The sequence below is a fragment of the Bacillus rossius genome, chromosome 1 (assembly GCF_032445375.1).
Source record: "Bacillus rossius redtenbacheri isolate Brsri chromosome 1, Brsri_v3, whole genome shotgun sequence".
NCBI classification, from domain to species: Eukaryota; Metazoa; Arthropoda; class Insecta; order Phasmatodea; family Bacillidae; genus Bacillus; species Bacillus rossius.
The window spans coordinates 48,879,561-48,901,963 of NC_086330.1; the positions used below are offsets into that span (position 1 = coordinate 48,879,561).

The window sequence follows — 22,403 nt, forward strand, 5'->3', positions numbered from 1 at the left end:
AAAAGTAAGAAAGAGAGATTTAAAAAAAAACTATTAACTTTGGCGAATATCGGGGGCTGTACTGAGCGTATTGGTGTGCCAAAGTAAACTTTATGGTAGTGAAACTATCCTGAAATACATTTTGTAAAATTGAATAGCCATAAGATATAATCTTAACTTTAAAATTACCTATAATTTATTAACCCAAACATTTTGTTGGAACAAACATGGCGTCAAGGATATTTAACATTTTGTTTGTTTTCTAAAGCATTACGAACGCGGCGATATATTTTAAGTATTTTTCAGACTAAAAGTTGCAGTCCAATAAATATATTTTAAAAAATTAACCTGAAGCATTTTAAAATTAAGTATATGTATGTATATTTGGTTTTGCTTAAACGACAGAAATTGTCTGTAAATACTTCCTACAAACAAACCTTAACCATGTTGTGCAGATTCAACATTTAAGATTTAACAGTAAAAATTTAATCACGTAATTATATTATTCAACATTGCGTCGAATATAATATATGTAGGCTAACAATTTCTTGTGTCTCTGAAGTATGACGAACGTAGCGCTATCTTTACATTTCAGTGTTAACTAAGAATTGTCAAAACTGGAATGCGTATTTTTTTAGTTGTCATTATTTATTTTTATGTCTATAAATTATAACAAAGTATTTAAGAATAGTTGTACTATTATAAAACATTATTTTCAATACAAATACGCGGTGTAAATATTGCGATGTTCAAGAAAGTAATTTATATGGATGAATAACGCGCGTCCTCTTATCTTTTAGAGATTGCTGAGACTTCCACAGATGGCAGCACCGTGTTTACTCATTTCCGTTCCAATCGACTTCCGATCCAGCCACAAAATTACTCCTACTACAACTTAAGAGTAAAAACTTAGGTGCGATTAGTAAATATTATACCATAAACTATTACATTTTAGTAAAACATGCAAAATACATGTTTAATATCTGAGTTTTTATTTGTCATGAGTTTCAAGATTACAGTAAAGTACTGTCTACATTTGGACAAAGCATCAACATTACATTGTCCACAGCAATCTACAGCAAAATGACGACAGTTTAATATTGTGAAATAAATTGTTAAATGCTGGAGCCTCAAATGGTTTACTGCGCAGCTTGATTACGCGATCTATCTAATTACTATAGTAATAATCGTCCATCAGACGAAGCTTCCATCTACATTCGAAAACTATAACAAAAATAAGCATAATTTTTGAAATGGATCATGTAAATTAAGTTCTTTTTAAAAATGGTAAGAAACATTTAAATTGAGAAATAAAAGAAAAATCAAAACGTATAGTTTTTTTAAAAGTATTAAGGACTTGCGTAACAGTATGCAACAGCTATCCTGACGATAACTGAAATGTTGACCGAAACATCGGATACTATTTCTTCCAATTTGAAGCGACAAAAACCCACAAGCCAGACCAATGCATTTATACACATTATAATTTCAATCATAACAATCATTCTTAAAATCAGACTATCTTAAACCATTTCTATTTTTTATTTAAATTAACTACATTTAATTCTATATTAATATATTTTGTTTGTATATATAGGTACCTTGTTGGGTACCCAATTTATATCAATTTTTATTATTCATGTTTTCAAATTCAAATTTATTTTGGTTATGGTACAGTTTCGCATCACAAATAAATTAAACTGCTAAATTTATTTTAATGTTTTACGTTAAATTGTATATTTTTCACTGGAACAATGTTCCTCAAAGTTTTAAACATTATCTCAAAATCAAAAATATTTTGGCGATTATACAGCTTTGCATCACAAACCATTCAATTAATTTCTTTATTTTAATATTTTATGTTAAAATACAACTATACGCACTAAGGAACAATGCTGGGTACTACATCAGCTTGATTCGCAAGGCACGTTGCGGCCTTGCCTGAACGACAGACGCTGGTGTTAACCCCACGACAGCCTGATCGTGTTTCGTCCGTGACCTGACCTACTTGTTCGCGTGCCGGAAGTCACAAGCGCTCGGAACACAAGATTCGGAATCGCCCCGCGTCACGTGAAAGGTCACCGTTATCTTGAGGAGTAAGGGAACACTCCCTCACCTGCATTAATCACAGGTGCGGGTGGTTGTATCACGGCTCAAGTTCGTGATTACGTTCAACATTCAAGGCGATCCATGAACTGTACACGTACATACATAGCATGCTACTTCTCTGCATAAGACTTAATTTGTTTCGCCGTCGCTATCATTAAGAAATCTCTCACCGCTTCCTTGCGGCTTCAGATATCTCACAGTTACACCTACAAATGTAATAGTCCTCGAATGCTGGATTTTTTTTTACATAGTTTTATTGCTAAACATTGTTTATCAGAGCACAATGTAATTGAAGAGGACGATACAGTAAAATGATGTCACTTTACTTAAATTACACCATGTTAGTTTTTTTCATCTTTCTTTCACTCTATAGTAGCAATTAAAAAAATGTAGGACTGCTGGTTTTAAGTTACGCCATTGAAGATATTGTAAGTATTAGAGAAAGTATTTGGAATTAAAAGTCACTTGAACTTGTGCATTTAGACAAGATACAACCTGGTACGAGTATGAGGTATTTCGAAGAAATTATTTTATGGATTAAAAAAAAATGGTTATGCTAGATGTTAAAACCAATTCCATAACGAGGAAACACGATTCATTTTTCTCATGATGAATTTTTACAACCATTTAAAACTTACTGAGAATGTAATTCAGCGTTGTTACGCCTAACATCACTGTTAACAACACATTTTTAATGAAATGAAAACCATTTCTGAAGATACCTGACAAGGTACGCATTACGCAATAAGTTGTATTCACTACAGATGTCGCACATAGTGACGACGCGAAAAATGTTTGTTCTACTTGCAGTGAGACGAAAATACTTTTTTTAAGACCGGTTTCTTAAGATTTTGTTCGTAGAAATACATTTTTTTTTCCAAACTTGAGTTGCAGGGATCTGAATGGTTTGTTATTTATAGCAAAAGTACGCTAAAAAGAAAATAAATACGTGATTTATAACAGAAAACAAACCTTCATTGTGGTGCTGAATAACGCGACGCGACAATAGACGGTAGGCATACGTACGGTCACTATATAATTCATTAAAAGCAACAACTGCAATTGCACCAGGTATTTTTTTTTATTCGCGCGCCCTGCGGACGTTAATAATCGGGTTGGAACGTATAGAACAAATATTTTCTGTGAGTGTGGCACCAATTTTACTACTGAATCCATGGCCCCCACAAGGATGGGGCTGGGTGGACCCCTGGATCCATACACCCCCCCGCGATGTGATTTTTATGCCTTGTGTGGTGCCCCACCGTCAGGACGGGTGGTCATGAGGCGACGCGACGTGCTAATTAAAGATTTACTTCACTGCATTTTTTTAATACATGGAACTGAAATAATCATGTTAAATAACAGACATTTGTAAATTTGTACATTTACATGAAAGGAACTGCATCGTTACAAAACAAATATTCACAGTAAAACTAGGCTCGAATTCTTGTCCGGAAATTTACCTATGCCTTGTGTTGCCCCAGTACTTACATTAATTAACGTTATATGTAAACAGTTCCGTGAATAGTTTTCCAGTAATAACTTCGCACATTAATAAGCATAATAAAACAAAACAAGGTTAATTCTTGAATATCCGATTATCTTTTCCTTTAAAACCAATACGCTAGTATGAAAACATCCACCAAAAATTTTAATTAGGCGCCAATTTTTGTAAGCGCGACAAGAAATATTCGGTATTGTTTCGAAAAGATATTTAATAAATGCAAAAATAAGCATAGCCACGTGTTGTACAATTTTACAATATTTTTCTTGTAGTTTACAAACTATTTTATGGCAGCTGGTTGTTATAAGATTAACTGTTCTGAGTTGTTGTTAAGTAAGACTAGACAATGCTTCACGGTCATGAAAACAGCTGGAACATCGGGATCGTCTCCGGCCACACTCCGGCATGTCGGTAGCCGGTCCGGGTTCCTTGCCGTCCCGGACTGCGTGTGCTGCTCTCCGTAAACAACTGTTGACTTGTGTCATCCGGTGCAGTTGCCGGCGCCGGCTCCGGTATTGCCGGCGTTTGTGCAAGCCGGCCGTGTCCGATTGCGTTAAGTACTCATATGCAGTGGAGTCTCGTTAATCCGAACTTACTAGGACCGAGCACAGAGATCCAGATCACCATATTTTTTTTGGATCATCCGAATAACTGCCGTGAATCAACCGCATGTAGTTAAATACGTCTCTATTAGCATTTGGTTATCATGTAACACAACCAACAACATTTTAACAAGCACAATATCACTACTCATGGGTATAATTTGGCGAAGACATAAAAAAATATTTTTTAAAGTACTAAATCAAAAAGTTTCATATTTATTTTTACTCCAAAATTCGTTCGGATTAACAGGATTTTCGGATAAGCGGAGTTCTAATTAGTGGGACTACCTTGTACTTATGTACTTGTCTCCAGGAAGTGACAACTCAACAGCTGCCCGTACTGGAAGTGATGTACGCAAGTAAAAGAATCTGTATCATTCTCGTATGCATCGAGTTAAATAAACGTCGCCATTTTCAAAAACCGTGTGTAGGTTAAATTTGATGTAGCATTTAAAGACATGTAAAATCATTTAGTTTCTATGATTGTTATAAATAAATTTAATAAAATATAAATATGTTCACCCACCTGCGCGCGGTGGGTCAGCAGGAGGTCGCAGTCCTGCGGCTCCGCCTCCAGCTCGACGTCCATGGCCGGCTGCTCGGCGCCGCCGCCGCCGCCGCCGCCCTCGGCGCTGCAGTCGGCCCGCTGCGGCCGTCTGGCGCCGCCCTCATCTTAAACACGGGGGCGGCCTTCACGCTCAACGACCTGCCTACTGGTGCGGGGGTCAGTGGCGTAGCCAGGATTTGTGTATGGGAGGTGTTAATCAGCATGGGCGGCCCCCCCCCCCCCCCCCCCGCCCCGTATTAAAGAGGGGGGTTCGGGGGCCCTCCCCCGGGAAAATTTGGATTTTAAGGTGTAAAATAGTGCTATTTTAGCAGTTTTCGGTACTTTAATTTAAATATTTTAATGGTAAAATTTTTGTTAATTTTAATATGAAATTTGTTTGAGTGATGAATAAGAAATTAATTAAATATTTGGTGCTAAGGGGGGGGGGGGGGGGTTGAACCCCTAAACCCCCCCCCCTTGCCTACTGGTGCGGGGGTTAAGGGTGTATATGTCCGTTCCAGGTCATTACTTTATATTTACCTTTAGCGCGGGTTTTTATATATAGTGGCCCAACTTCAACAAATTAAAAAAAAACAAATTTCTGAGTAGGCTGCATTTTGGACTACAGCCACCAGGAGTTCGTTTCGTGAATTTCCATCGCGCTGAATGGAAATGTGGTGTATGAAATAAATAACATTATATTTTAACAAAATTGCATGCTGCTTTGCTTTACGTTCGGGCGGCCACGCCTTATAAATTGCGACACCAAACCGCGACCAACTCGGCCCATCGTTCACAACAACTCGCTCAACTGACTCCGTATCAACATCAGAATCATCAGAGAGCATGTCCACGTCCACTACCGAACAATTTTCTGCATTCCCCGTCGCTTCTCTCAAGGCAGACGGCTGAGGCTCGCTCGAGCGCAAATTTCGCGCTTCGTTCGGGGGCTCGTTTTGCCCACTGGCTCATTTCTCTCGGCTACGTTTTGCCTCATTCCATACCTACGACACTTCTCTGTATTTTAAATTGCTTCTGCTCTGGAGATTTTGCTTGTTTTATTTTTATTTTTTTTTCTCAAATATAACCCGTTTGCGCTTAGGCATTGTGCGATTAATCGCTCCAAAACCAAAGTTAGTAACTTTATAGTTATTCTACTTAACTAGCACCACTCAGTGCTCACTCACGAGCAAATTAAAGTTTAAATCAGTCAAATAGGTCTATTACTCTCGGAGTCACAGCTCTCACTGACTTCACTTCGACGCTCCCCACCAAAGCTCATTACGTCATCACTGCAAATGTTAACCGGGTCAGTCATACACAAGACCACGAGCAAAGTCTGATCTACTAATTGTAAGATATATTTACTTCATCTCTGTAGGTTTCATAGTTTACGAGTTTTAAGCGGTGTCGAATCCTCAGCCGAAGTGACACCCAACCCGAGATTAAAGACATATTCCTGTCGATAATTCACGTAAAAAAAATACATATACAGTGCATACGTTTTGCATAATTAGCTGGCAATTTTGAATTTTTAATATTTTTGTGTATGTAGTATGGTTAAGAAGAACCTAATGGAATAAATAACTGATTTTTTTTTTTGGGGGGGGGGGGGGGGGTTAAAGTCAATGCCGATGACTACTGCGTGGTATGTTTAAATTTCAGAAAAAATTATTTAATTTTATTTAAATTTTTAAAATCATAAAAATTATGAGGTTTTTTAAAAGGCAAGGTAAAATTTTATTTTTTTAAAGAAATAAACCACATTGCATATTATAATTGACTTTAAAATTAAAAATTTACGGTTTTGTATTCCATTTCATTCTCCTTATCCATAGTGCACAAAATCGTTTAAAAAAAAAACAACTCTGCCAGATAATTATGCAAAAATTATGCGAGATGTATACGGAAACATTTTTTTTTTCATCTTGAGATAGTTCAGCCACTCAAAAAAGTCGGAAATTGTAACCCTGTGAAACGTAAATATAAAATAATTATCTAGAACTGTTATTCCCCACCCCTCTCCGGCAATTTCTCCATAATTTTTAATTTTTTTTTTTACTAATGAATCAACTTACATAAAAATATCAAATTCGCAATACATAGTTACAATAAGCGAAATACTGCAAAATGTCACTAATTTAGTTTAGAAATAAGTAAATAAATTACCAGCTTATTCTATAGATAGCAAATACATAGTTAATAGATACACATCTTGGTACCTGATAATAATTAAATTAAAAAATACCGATCTTATAAAGCCTGTTTCTTTCCCTAAAAGTGAAAATATCACCGCCAATCTTTTATCATCAACCAGAACAAAAGTAAATGAGTTAAAGTGTGTATTTATAACATACCTATATAGTTATGAACATATAAAAGTTTTAACGTGTCATCTAAAAACGAAAACACGGAAATAAGATACTACTTGCGCACAGGCCAATTCATAAAAAAAAAGGAATCTTAAAAAAAAACATGGCAGTGTTTTATAAGTTTGTCAGCTGTTATTGGAGCTTAATCAGTGGACTGCAAAAGAAATCATCGTACATCGCCTTCCATTTGTTGTCCCTACTTGCTTTCCACATCTCTAAATGATCTCAATGTCAACGAGACTTCAAGCCGTAGTTCATTCACAATATAGCTTTTTTTTTTTTTTTAATCAGGGTCATCAGCACTGTTTTGAAAATTTTAAATTTGTACAGCCACTAAAATATTTAAGAAGAAAAAATTCCCCCCCAAACCTTATTTTTAATCATGATACAACAACCTTAAACCTTCTATAGAGCATACTTTCGCTGAAAATAAATTAAATCAGGAAAACTGATTGAAATTTAAATTCGGAATCATAAATATTCTGATACAAACATATATGTATATATATAGTTATATATACATATAGTTACTAGCGCAGTACCCGGCGTTGCCCGCGAGTTAAAGCAAAATTGATAGCGCTATTTGACAGTGTGGTTGACATAGATAAATGACACACAATTGCTGTTTGTATGTCTATGACCTATGATTTTCTGTTTACCCATGGTGATCGGCTGAATGGTTTAGAAGTTGATGCACTGCAGCGCCATCTAGCGGCGAGTTACAAAAAATGGATGGCATAGAAACCTTCTCCATGAAAAAAAGAAAAAAACTTTGGTGTGCCAACATTCATTGCGATCGGTCAAACTGTGTCGGTGTTTATTAACGTCATACATACCTATTGTATAGGTGTGTGTGTGCGTGTGTGTTGGTGTGTGTGTGTGTGAGTGTGCGAGTGTGCGAGTGTGTGAGTGAGTAGGTGAGTGTGTGAGTGTGAGTGTGTGTGAGTGGGTGAGTGTGTGTGTGAATGTGTGTATGTGTTTGTCATTTGTCCCTGATTTTATGAAAGACGGGACAATTAAAGTAAGTTAAACATGAAAAACCTTATGTTACCTAATGTCCGGCATGGGTTGCAATGCCTCTTTCATTTCCTATATCCAGTGTTTTCAAGAAGGGATTGAACTAACTAAATTTCTTAAATTGTTTTGAAATTAAAAAAAATTATAGTAAAATAATTAATTTAATGAAATTATGTAATCATGCGGAATTAATTTTGTTATAATCATTTGTTGGGTTTTTTAATGCGTTCATTGCACCGCTTGGTGATCTATCTGTGAAATCTGTAAAATAGAGCCTCGGTGAAACGTTGTGTGATGTGTTTGTGTATGTAATGTGTGATGCATTCAAAAAAGAAATTACCTTAAAAGTTAAGTTGAAACCTCATTATTCATTATTCGCCCCAAAGGATGTAATTTGAAAGGAATTGTTGTGATTTTGTATATTCTAGGTACAAGAAATGCTTCGATAGAGGTTCTTGGCCAGAAAGCAGTTATGCCAGTGGCTCTGGTGGTGGTGTTAATTGTGGTAATTTGACCTTTCCGCTCGCACAACATAATCTTGGTGGTTCATGTGGAAAATCTCAAAGCATTGCAATGTTGACAAACAGTGTTCATTGTTCCGAAGTCAACCGATACATCTGCGGCGTAATTGACTGTTGGATCATATCTGAACCTCATACGTTTATGTCGTAATGTCACGCTTGGCAATCTGTTTTGTCGCCGTTCCAAATTGTTGTGTGTGTAGGCTCCAACTGAGCGAGTCGATCTTGACTGAATCCGTTGTTTTGAAGGCATGATAGATCGCGTTTGAGAAATTATTATTCGATTTTCTTCCAAACGGTGTCTAAGCTCTTCGTCAGTCTCATTTACTCGACGGTAATGTAGTTGGCATGCGTTGCGCGTACGCCGACCGATATTTCGATGCATCACTGGTGGCATTTATATCAATTAACTACGAACTGAAATCAACTGTTTTGAATGCACCAAAATATGATAACCTCTGATAAAACACTTAAATATTCAAAGAGGATTTTTTTGTTGTTATGAAAATTTATGACAGCAGAACTCTCAAACTGAACGAATTTTTCAGAATTTTCTAAAAATTTTCTTTCGTACAAACCTTGTCTTGATAATCACTAACCCAAAAAAATATATATCGGTCGAGCAGTTCTCATGTGATGATATTTCATACATGTGGCAATTAATTTATATATATATATATATATATATATAAGATACAGATAACAGATAATTGAACCGAAAAACTTTTAATTGGCACCAAATAAAAATCAACGTTTTGACATAATTTAAACAAAACTAAGTAATATGAAAGTGCGATATTTTTTTTTAATTTACCCTATCTTATAATGTGTGCATGTGTGTGTATTACATATTGAAACTTCTTACTAAGCCGTGAACTTTGTACGTGATGAGGCGAATGGGAGGAATTACCTCGCAACAGGAGGGCGGCAGTGACGTCAACGCGGATAATGGCATCCAGGGGTGGACTTCCTGCCAGCTAACCTCATCAACCCCCGGCGTGACCTCCAGGATCGATAGGTGACCTCCACGGGGAGCCGCCGCCGACGGAGAAGCACTCGCTGGTCACATGCCCTCGTTTTACTCTGAATCTCTTTTTGACCTTTTTAACTGTCGGGACGTCCTTGCGCGCTTTACTCGCCGGAAACAGTATGGCGGACGGCAGTTTTACTCGAGGGGACGAGATGCTCTCAGGTCACTCGGGCCATGCTCTCGATGCTTCTCCTCTGGAGGAACAGTTGCGAGGGCAAGTCGTCTGCTGGTTGTCTTCTGTGTCGTTCGTAATGTTCAGTGTACTGAGATTTTTAGGACAATGACTACCTTACGTATCACGTTACAAATGACAATGATGATCCTATATGTATATCTATGATATTTGTAATAAAGTATTCTAACATGTATTTATTTACTTACTACAGGTTATGTGGAGTATATTCGTATTGACACATACATAATTTGATTAAGCTCTGTTCACTTGTGGCACTAAAGGTATTGCCTAAGCAGTTTAACCGTCAGACGAATTTTAATTCAGAAATTGTATTTTTCAAGACGTCTGCTTTTGTTCCCTGTAAAAAGAAAAGAAAAAAAAACACCAATTCGTTTCTCTTCGCCTATATGAGAGTTGCCAACTCTTTTTGACCTCGGTTAATTTTCTCCTAACTTCTCGAGAGCAAAAGATACGGCGAGTAAAACAAACCAACAAACCTCTAGTGTGTGTGCATGAAGGGAGAAAGGGGGGTTGCTCTGCCGTGTTTACTTGCACGCTTTCTTCACTGGGCTGGGTTTCGAGTCTCTCTCTTTCCTCTCCCGCGAAGAGTAATGAGGTGTGGGAAGCCTGGCATCGTTTGCCAACGAACTATGCTTCCAGACGAACCCCGCGGCGTGGTTGGTTGGAAGGGGATCCACACGTAACTCAGAAAGTCACAACTTAGAACAGTCGTAAATTAAAATTCTCAAAAAAAAAAATCCCCAATACTTATAACCATTACAACTTGGCAACTAGAAACATAGTAACACAGAAAATCATATTTAGGAAAAGTCACAACTTATAAGCATACCACTAAGAACCGCCACAAGTTAAAAATACATAACTTAGCACTTGAATAACTTTTAAAAATATCTATATTCTGTGTTTGTAAGTTACATTACTCTTTATAAAAAAATTTGTCACTATACAAAACATTGAAGTTAATTTAAATACGCATCTTTAGGAGCATTGCGTTACGAGATAATGACTACAGTTCTAATAAAAACAAAAATTTTGTCACTGTGTATATCAGTTTTTTTTTTTATATTTTTACTAAGAACACAAAATTATAATCAGGCAGAACCCAGCGTCCCTAAGAAACAATAGGCCCCATGTAGTATGTTTTGTAGTGTTGAGAATATGGTTATTGCTTGGTGGCAATGTCCACGCGAGGAACTCTGGAACGCTGCAACTGAACACGAGGCTTCACAACAGACGAGTACGCGCCGACACGACGGCGGTTGTCCCGGATGATTGGGTCGTGTTGGCCTCGAGTGCACTGTCCGGCAATGGAACAGAAAAGGGAGGGGGGGATACGTCACAATTCAGTGGTGTACTGGGGAAGTTAACCGGCCACGACCTTATTAACAAGGGAAACATTCCCAACATTCTGGGCCCTCTTACTGCAAGCCCAGTGCGTTGCCATTGCCACTTTGCGCAGTCACGTCTGTCTTACCTGTCTGACCGTGTTGCGTGCCACACATACTCGTCTGATGCGCGGGAGATTGCTACAAATACAGTTGATCGCAAAAATATCCGTCCACGAGCTAGGGTGCGAAGGTAATTAATAAAAAAAAATATACCATCACCTCTACTCTATGTTTCATAAAAGAGTCAAACTGCCTTTGATTGTGAACATAAAAGCAAAATATGTTTTACTGTCGTGGAATAAAACTAAATACAATTGTTCGTTAAAGTCATCGGAAACAGTAACGTAACAGTAATCGTCTACGTTGATTGTTGAATCGTGTGTGCAGAATAGAGCCAGAAACATATCGTGTGCACTGACAGGGTTAACTTGAGTGTCTGTGAGTCAGCATCCACCAGCGCGGTAGAATGAGCAAGGCAAGAGAATGAACGGTTGTTGAAAGTTATTTACTAATGGATGCGAATTCTGTTTATTGGATTTATCGGACAAACGAAAAGTGTGGAAAACGAAGAACTAAGAGCTCCAGTGTAAGCACCTGTATGGCGGTGGAAGAATAATGGTATGTGAATTTGTGACGGCAGCTGAAACAAGTAACTATCACGTAATCCCCGCATCTAAGGATAAGATGGTGTACCTGAAGCCTAGGTTACATTAGCTGGGCACTGATAGCGCCTATTACTTCCAGCAAGATAATGATCCGCGGCGTGCAGCTAAGGTCGTCAAAAACGCCTCACGTCCTACAAACATCACCCCCTTCGCTAAATTTAAACCTCATTTATGGGCTATAATGCCTATAGTAAAAGAGATACTAGAAAAAATCAGATTATAACTAAAGAAAATCTTAAGAGTGTTTTGCTAAAGAATAAAGAAAAAAGCCCAAACAACATGCAAAAACTTGCAGGATCAATACCAAGATGACTAAAGCTGCGATCACTTCAGAAGGAAATGTCACCAAATACTGAATTGCTGCGTGTAACTGTGAATTTGGTTACTGTGCTGACGAATACTTTAGCTTCGTCCATTTCTGCACGGATTTCCATTTTTGTTTATTTATTTTCAGAGCTATTGATTTTAGAGTTTTTTTTAATAGTAACATTATCCACAATGTCAATTTAACCAGATAATGTGTATAACAAGGCCCCACTTTGTAGCTTTCGCATTATTTCATTGTTCCTTTCATTTTTATTAGTCAGTGGACGAATACTTTTGTGACTAATTGTATTTATCCTGGTTTTCCTCGAGAGCTTTATACAAAATAGAGATTTTAATACAAGATTATTAATGGAATTTCGATACTTTTGTTTTGTTTCATCAGGGATTTTGATATATATTTAGGCCCAACTTGTGATTTCCATGCCTAAATATGTTTATAATTGTATCTACATTTTCAGGTATTTTGTTTTCCGTTTCAAAGAAACTTTACAGGAAAAACAATTTCAAAAAAATGGTGCCCAAGATGAAATGATAAAAACCTACAAATAAAACGCTTGTGTAAAAATAATGTTTTTTCGCGCGATTTTACCGTATGTTTGTACTCATTATGCTTCTACTAGGCGAATATAGTCCACAACGTCAGATGTTAGGTGGTACTGCCCGACCTGTCTAACTTCGGAAGTTCGAGTTCGCGAGCTCTGGTCCTGCAGATCAGCTCCACGTGACTGTTCGATCAGCACGTGATGCCACAGGTCACGAGGACCAATCAAATGGCATATCCGCATCAGCACCATTAGCTCCGACACATCAGACAGACGCGACTTAGTGGTTACCTGTGAATCCTGCTGCTCAGTTGGTCCCACTGCATTCAATTTATTGTCAGAGCCAAATATGCATCTTGGCGGCTAGCCCCACCAGTTGCAACCTCGGAACAGCAAATATGATCGTATCTAACATTCGCGACGTCCCGGCTGTTATACAGACCGTTACAAAAGTACCAACCTACAATCACCCCCAAAAATTTCCTGGCGAGACGAAAGATACTGTAGCAAGTTGTTAACTTAATTTTCAGTTATATAAATTTCAATTTAAAAGACCCGCCTACCAATGCACGCATACAGTGTGCAAAGATTTAGAGCCCATGCAATTAAGAACTGTTCAAAATATTATATGATTGGCGTCTGTTTACTAAAAGCACTAAGAAAAAGTTGAGATCTGAATGGCAGTGCTGTTTTCAGACTTTTTATTTCTAACATCTGTGTTTGACAGAGAGAGAGAGAGAATGGCTGAAAACGGGTGTTTCCAAAGTAAACTTACGGTACAGATTATGAAAGCACTAAAGGGTTTCATGGAATATATTTCCACTTTCATGGAACATATATAACCACAGAAATCTCATATTTGCCCTATTGGCTACATTACGTAAAGACTGTGCGCTTAGAGGCGATGCCAGCGATCCCTCTTCAAAACAAACACACCCCTCATCGGGCGGCTTGTCTTGCTGTGGTACAGCTCGCGCAACAGCGCAAAGAGAGGTTATCAGTATGTACAACCGACCAGAATAAGGCCTCTGTCAGACGAGCGACCTGGGTGGCGCCACCTACATTCTCGCCACTCGCTGTGCGACCCGAGTGGCTGGCCAGTTGAAGAATGGACACCGAGGAGATAGCATTAGTTGTACATATGCATTTGGCTAGCAAGAAAAAGAAAAAAGGCGATATTGGGTACATCCAATGACAATTAGTATTACTTACCAAATTCGTTTTTCTCTTCATTCGACGCCGCTTCATTGTTAATCATAAACATGTTAATTAACTCTTCCCATGCTTTCTTCTTTTTGTCCCTATTCGAATATTCCGATGTACTAGCATCCCAAATAGCTGGGCGGAGTTGTACTTCGTGAATAAATGCCTCAACGTCGAGGTCCATAGTGAAGTGGTCGCTTCTCAGTGGTGTCGTGTGACAGGCTGCACTACAACAACTGACTGACTGGGTGGCCGCCACTTACAGGTGGCGTCCGGGTAGCGGACGGTCGACCATCGCGAGCCACTTGATAGGTGGTACGACCCCGTCTGGCAGGTCCGTTCAAATATTGTTGTCGACTGGGTGGCGCTACCCGGGTGGCGCCACCCAGGTCGCTCGTCTGACAGAGGCCTAAGGCCGCGGCTCGCGGGAGTGTGCCGAGACAACGCGGTCAGCATGCGCGCGGCGATCGAGCGAGCGAGGTTGCAAAAGGGATGTTGGTGGAAAAGAACGGCCCGCTGGGCGACTGCAAAGGAATCAGGTCCCCGAGGGCCACGTCACGAGACACTTCCTCATTACGGTCGACGATCGCTCATGGGCGCCGGAGGGCGGGGCTGGAGGACGCGACCTGAGACAATGACGCTCCCGCAGGGGCGACGTGTCGGCGTGGGAATCAACACCAGCTACCATGAAACTATATACATATAATAAGCCACTGAGAGAATGTTCAGTTGCACTACACCGACTGTAGACAGGGTCGTCGAAAAGAAGATACAAAGAAAAGGCTGACGGGGGGGGGGGGGGGGGGAGGTGGAGGAATCCCTGGGCCTGTGCACCAGGAAGAGCTCCGGTAGAGTTTCGAGATTTTTTTTTCCCTGGCAGAACGATAATTACAAGTCTATTGTTAAAATAATTCATAGGCATCCGTACATATTATGCTATACACGCGGATAGGAAGCATACGCAGAATTTAATTTCAGGGGGGAGGGGAGGGGAAGTGGCGAATAGAACTTCTTTGCCTGCCGTTTTCCTTTTTGTTGGAGTGAGAATGTTTTTTTTTTATTATTATTTCTTAGGATTTGGGTGGAATATGTATCCCTCCCTCATTTTCCAGACGTACACCACCTGCGATACATACCACGTTTACAGGTAACATTTGCAGTCTTTAGATTTTTTAAATGGTGGGGTTTGAAAAATTATATATTAAATAATTTATTATTTCCTCCCCGGGCCCTTAGTTTCCATCGATGGCGACGGATGGCATACACAATTAATTTGCATTCCACTGAATAACTTTGTTACGTGAAGTTTCTGTCGTCTCACTCGTAACACATTGTTTTTTTTTTTTTATGTTTCGTATTTTTTTACATTGCAAGCTATTATCAAAAATTTTAATTAGGTGTACTTAAAAACAATCACTATAGAGATGTTTATTCTTGCAATGAAGATCTGTATTAAAATATTCTTGAGGCTGCGAGGTACGTTTTCTTTTTTAAAATATTACTATATAAGGACAAAGGTTTTCACCACTTATAAAAATACCACGGTGGTTTATTACGCTCATCACGTAATTGTTATCCTGAAATGTAAAAAAAAAAAAAATTATCGCCTCTACCATAAATAATGGCCCGCCGTATCAACATGCAATCCACGCAAGGGAGTGTTTAATTGCCCGCGGCCTTATTTATAGCCGTACGGCCAGGTCACATTTACGTCCGCCGCGGCCGTTACGTGTGCATTATTACGGCGCGGAAATAACCGCACCGAATAGCCGCTTGCCAGCGCCGCACGGAAAAGACCTAACATTCACCGACCTCGAGTCAGACGCCCGAATGATCCACGTTCCTGCAACTCCGGGATTTTTCCCCCCCTGTTGTATAAGTAAAATGTACGCTAACTTAGTTAAAGTTAGGTCTGTTACATAAAGAAAATTCTTGCAAAAATTTGTTCGTTTGAAAAAAAAAAAAAATCTTCTTTACAGTTAAGTGAAAGTGATGACTCCTCAAAGCATAACTAATAATAAAACTCTCAGGAGCGGGGCGCTCGATGACAGGGAAGAATAATAAATAATAAAGTAGAGAGTGAGACAAATGTATAACTCTGAAGAATTTTCATAGCCATGTTTGTAACAAAATTGCAAACATAATTACATTATTAGTTTTATCGTTCAAGTGGATTATTCAAGTGTGAAGTTTCTCTTACGGCACGCGGCGGCCATGCACCATTTTTTTTTCTCGGAAGAGTAGGTTTACGCATGTCTAGTGATCGTAACCTAAATGAAAGTTTGGTTAAGTTAGATCAGTTACATAAATAATACGTAACATCATTTTTTAATATTAAAATAATTCTCGCAAAAACCAGGTGTGTATATATATATATGTGTGTGTGTGTGTGTGTGTGTGTGTGTGTGTATATATATATATAGCTGAAGAATGAAAGGTCGGTTGTATTAGGTCAGTGACCTTAAATTACTCTAAAATCGTGGAAATATGAACTCTCGCAAAAACGGTAATTCTTGCGCGCTCTCCGGAGATGGCAACGACCAGCAAGGCCATACGGCTTTCGTGTCGGCAGAGCCCTTGACGTGCGACTTCAATCCGCGAGAGAGACGGAGAAAGTATGTCTGTAACGTATCACGCGAAAAAAATATTACCATTTTATCTTTCAGTGCATCTGCTAGAGTCGGACTAATACATAATTCACCAGGTTGGTTTATATTGGAATATCTGCAGCAAGGAAAGAAGTTATTCCGAGAAGGTTCCACAATGCCACAGTTAAGTGGAATTAGGACCGTTCACTCGTGAATTTTTAAATACTAGGATAATTAGAGGGAGGAAAAAACTCTCCAATTACTCATGCGCTAGAAGTGGGCGGAGGTAGCATCATTCTTGCGGCGCTGTGAGCAGTTGTTCAGTAGGTTCTGAAGATTGTGTTATCTCCTCCACCAGGACAGTTTAAAATTAACTCTGGCATAGAAAATCCCGCCAAACAATTACGAAACTTTGCAACATTACAAACACTAAAAAGAGTCATCCGATATAAGCGTCGGGGCATGTTGAATTCCAGTATCGTTTTGGTTAACGACCATTCTCTACCGCACAACGCTAGACGCATCCAAAAACTTTTACAGCAGTTCCACTTGGATATGTTTGACCTTCCCATCCTATATAGCCCAGATTTTCCACCCAAAGAACACCACTTCTTCAGGCACATGAAACAGTGGCTTGCGTCGCACCGCTTCACGATGCTGTTACTGAGTGGCTTCATTCCCAGGCAGCAAGTATTTTCGAAATGAGTATTTCAAAACTTGTTAACGTTTTGACAAGAGCCTCGATGTATTTGGCGATTACGTCGAAAATTAAATTAGAATAGTTACTTTCAAGTGTGATGAGACATTTGTGTTGCTTCGAGTGTCTGTCATTGATTATAAAACTGAGATTATTTTTTTTGAAGTAATACTTCTTTCGGCGCGTTATGAAAAAAATTGTGAGTGAATTTGTACGATGCGAGCGGACCATGCAACGAAATTTTCACACGATGCAAAAAAAAACTACATACAAATAATAATTATGTGTGTTTTTGAATATTATAATTTTGTGATTGATATTGAATACTGGTTCATATCATTTTAAAAAATTGTTGTGAATATTAGTGATATAAATTGTGTTTATAAACTTTTCCAAGTCTATATATTTATATAATAAAGGTTACGTTTCTGTAAGTATAACGATGTCAGGTTGTTTGTAAGCTTCAATTGTAGCTGGCAGGGAGTGTCTGTGGAAAAACGATTTCACAGAAGTGTTCGTGCGGTTATGTTCCCGTATGTATAACATATTTGCATTATACTTTATAAACTATTATTATTACTTAATAAATAAAATTAATAAATTAAAATAGTCATTCAGAATACGTATTGATTTTATAACTAATTAAATTTATCTCGGTAATTTTTCCAATTTAATTAATTTTATACATGTGTTTATTGTAATTAAGTACGGAATATAAATTTAAATTTTTTAATTGGATTGAATTTAATACTTTACCAACCGTATTTATAACTCCAGTATTATTATTATTTTATTTCTATTAAATATTTGCATACAAAATTAAAGATAGTATTTTATCACGCCAAGTATAACTTTTAACGCGCGTAGGCCCTACATAAGTACAGGAACTTTTTTAACTATCCTGGTATTGTCACGTCTAGCAGTACAGTTTCCGAATTACATTTTACGGCTCGACATATGATGGAAATCAGCTGTGGATACTGGTTGAATTCAACTTTCCTTGACTAGTGTATTACGACAGTTGTAGTTATCCGCGTAAAATAACCCATCAATACGTCACAGAACATACCCATCTCAGTAAACACACATCTCAGTGCAACAAGCTAAAATTACTTGACTATATATAATTCATGCTGTCATACCAACATTTTGGGTAAATAGTTCAAAATTGAAATCTTATATATAAAATTCTCGTGTCACAGTTTTCGTTGCCATACTCCTCCGAAACGGCTTGACCGATTTTGATGAAATTTTTTGTGCTTATCCGGTATCTATGAGAATCGGCCAACATCTATTTTTCATCCCCCTAAATGTTAGGGGTAGTCCACCCCTAAAAATTTTTTTTATTTCCAGTTTTTGGTAGGAAATCACCATGGCAACGGCTGTTGCTTTGTTGATGCTTCATTCGTCTCTATGGCAACGGCTATTTCATTGTTAGTGCAGTCCTCATCACCGTTGAAATTTTGCAAGTGGTAGTGGGAGGGGGAGGTGTGGTGGTAGTGGGAGGGGGAGGTGTGGTGGTAGTGGGGGGTGGAGGGGGAGGTGTGGTGGTAGTGGGAAGGGGAGGTGTGGCGGGAGTGGGAGGGGGAGGTGTTGTGGGAATTGGGGGGTGGAGGGGGAGGTGTGGTGGTAGTGGGAAGGGGAGGTGTGGCGGGAGTGGGAGGGGGAGGTGTGGCGGTAGTGGGCAGGGGTAGGGGGAGGGTGGGAGAGGGACCGCCGACGCCGAGCAGATTTTTTCGCGAAATATGCCTGCCCCTAATGTTCCTTATCAGTGGCGTCTCGTCAGGGCAAGCAAGACAAGCAGTGCTTGCCCAGGCAGTTTCCAGACATTGTATTTTTTAAATAAATATTTTATTCAGGATAGTATTTTACTTTGGCTCGTGCCGTTAGGTGTATGTATTTTTTACACTATCTTCTTGGGACCCAGTACTGTGCGCTGTGCGCTATAAGAAAATAACTCGTTGACACACAAAACATGCTGTTTTAGAAGCGTTGCTAGGTTTAGAAGCGCTGGTAGGACCGCTTTCAGCAGGAAGGCTGCCGCAGTAGTTTCCTTTCGGGAGGGGGGGTGGCATGGTACAAAGGTTCAGGGAGGGGATTGGCTGTAAAAACACGTGGTAGAAGCTACGAAGGTAGCGCTTTCTTGCCGAATTGAAGCGGACATGGCCGAAGCAGACGGTGGAATTCTTCCGCCGACTGCTTCGGCTATGTCCGCCACAGTTCGGCAGGGCAGGTGGCGAGGTCGCGTTTCAGTCGGCGGTCGTCTCTCGGGGCGCGCGCATCTCTCCCGCGGGCTGTTGGCTAGCAGTGCGTGGGGGATTTGTGGGCGTACGCGTCCCGCGGGTGGCGGATACGGGATCCCAGATCGAGAGTTGCAATCTCGCTGGGGTGACTGTGAATAACCAATAGCAGTCCGCGGACCAATGGCCGGCCTGTGGAGTCGTTATTACGGCTATCGGGGTGAAAGGTAGCCTGAATGCAGCTCGGCACGTGGCAGGAAGCAGCTTCGTCGGCGAGGCACCGCAGGGGAGCTCGATGTGCCCTGGATGCGAAGTGTAGACGAACTGCGGGCTGGAAATTGCGGAGCTGTGAACTGCCGCGCGCGCAACGGAACTGAACAGCATCGTAACTCTGAAGGAAGAGATGGCGGCCCCTTTAAGTTGGGGCCCTGTTGGAGCCAGTGGTAGCCTGGGCGGCGCGACCTTCAACCGTCCCGAGATTTTGGAGGACAAGAGGGTCCGACTCGCAAGATACTTAATTCGCCTGAACGACTTACCCCCACCCTGGCTTGAAAGATTGTTGGCTGTTAACTGGAAGAAGGAAGATGAAGATGGCGCAATGTCAGGCTGCCTTTCGCCCCGTACGCCCGCAGTTCGAGCCGGTTTACTGGCTCGTCTGCCCACATCTGGTTTAACTGTGGCTGCCTGGGCAGCTGGGCTGGGCTGACGAGTGAAGTCGCCCGCCCCTGGGGGCGCATGCGCCCATGGTTAATAATAACCCAGGAGTACCCAACATTTAAATGCGGGCCGCAAGGCCCAAGCACCCAACTCCAGCATGGTTGATTTTTCAGCACCTCCAACTCTTCTTACCTGGACCCTTCTTCCCTCTTGTCCAGTAGTTACCTGCTTGCTTAATGCATGTTAATTGATCCCCACATGACCCGGCCCAGGGTTTTCCCTGTGTCTATGCAGGTGTTACCTGGGTCACATTAGCTAGCTTTTAAGCTAGGCGACCAATGGGGCGTCAGTCATGGCGCCAATCGCAGCCATGGCTGGCCAGTAAACCCCAATAGCACACGATGCACGCGCCCTTGTCCCGCATGGTTAAAAACCCGCATGAAAGAGTGTATAGGCCTGAGACACACTTAGGTCCTCCCCTAACCTGGACCCTCCCCTTACATACTTAGAATAATTTATGCTAGGAAAAAAAATCGTGGCGTTTCAGAAATTATTGACGTGCCAGTTTCTTGGTACACGTACCAGTTAACAGAGTTTCTGATCACGTATGAAGATAATTTCTTTTATGTTGGTACGAAAAATACCAAGATTTAATTTTTACTATTCTAGTACATTTTTATGAGGTTCTTCTCTTTATTTTAAGTACTTACTTTGCCATGTGTTGTCTGTTTATATATTTTGTACCAGATATCGATGATACTACACTCCCACTTAGTATATAAGTAATGTAGAGTAGGTATTTTACTATCAGAATAATGTAAGTCAAAATAATTTATTTAAAAAAAAATGTCAATTTTTCTACCTGTGGAATATTCAATGTTCAGTTAAGAAAACTACTTAAATAGCACCATTTTGTACCTTGAAATCCATATTTTCCCGGGGGAGGGCCTCCGGAGCCCTCCCCCCCCCCCCCCCCCCCACATTATGTTTTGATGTGAACGGAGTTGTTGCTTCCCCTCATGTAAACCTCACGCCTCGCCACTGTTCCTTATGTTACGCAGGATGACATTTTCCGAAAATTAGATCTAATGGGTGGTTAAAACCAGGCAACAGTGGGTACTTTGTCTGCATGAGAACAGTATTTTGCATTGTTCATGCCTTCTGCGTCTCCATGGCAACGGGCATCGCGCGGCAGTGGCGTACCCACAAGGAGGGGCATGTATTATGAGCGGCGCAAGAGTGATCTGCCTGTAGACTGCCGTAGCGAAGTACGGGTACATCAGTTGTACGTTGCGTGCACGAGTCGGGTAACCATCGGTGCTATTCATTTTCTCTCCGGTACATTATACAGCATTGTAATAAATTTTCACTGAATTTTTTTTTTATTTACCATTACTATAAATGGGAGATGTGGCTTAATTTTTTTCCATTAGTACCTATAGCCGTGCGAAGCCGGGTCGGGCAGCTAGTTACATATAAATATAAAACTCCAAGACGGCAAGCATTTGTTATTTAGCCGTCGCGTCTTCTCATAGTTCCAGCCTCTTGAAAGAACGAGTCCCTAATCTGGGAATGGTGAAGCAACGTCTAAATGATTGGTTGACAGTAAATTCAAAACTACTGATGGTAAATAACAATGATGGTTTCTTTACTAAAATAAAAATATACGACCAAGAGATGTTATCGAGGGAATTCCCGACAAATAACGTATACCTAAACACTTTTCACAGCATTCATCCATGCTGTAGAAACTAAATAGAATCTAAAAAACCAAATTTTGCTAGTGAAAAGAGGGCACATTCGTAAAATAACGAAAACTAACTCGAATAAACACTCAAAAAATTGCTGTAAGAATGTTACTCATATAGTCCATTGAAAAGTTACATTTGGGGTTACGTTTTTTAGAGGACGCAATTTTATTTTTTTGATGTGTAGGGGGGGTCAGTGTAAAGCTAAAACCAAGTTTGTGGGGTCGCCACCCTTGTCCCACGGCCGCCATCTTGAAAATAGGGGTTGAAATGGTTTTTACGATATATCTCTTAAACTATTTATTTGATAAAAAAAATTGTTAACATTTTTTGTTGCAAATTAAATTCTCTACAACTTTGGTCCAGTAAAGTTTTGTCGTAGAACTATAAATAAAAAAGTTATAAGCGAAAATCTTCAGAAATTCGAGAAAAAAAATTATATTTTTCGATATAACTTTTTTTTATCATATT

At 39.7% G+C, this 22,403-nt stretch overlaps 1 protein-coding gene across 1 annotated transcript in view; it reads right to left on the minus strand.

Moving 5' to 3' along the window:
- The window catches only part of LOC134527763 (extended synaptotagmin-2-like), a 165,076-nt gene that overhangs the window by 77,440 nt on the left and 65,233 nt on the right, over nucleotides 1–22,403 (minus strand). The window contains exon 3 of the mRNA XM_063360736.1: nucleotides 4,721–4,866. Coding sequence (XP_063216806.1) covers nucleotides 4,721–4,866 — 146 coding nt within the window. The remainder of the gene's footprint in view (nucleotides 1–4,720; nucleotides 4,867–22,403) is intronic.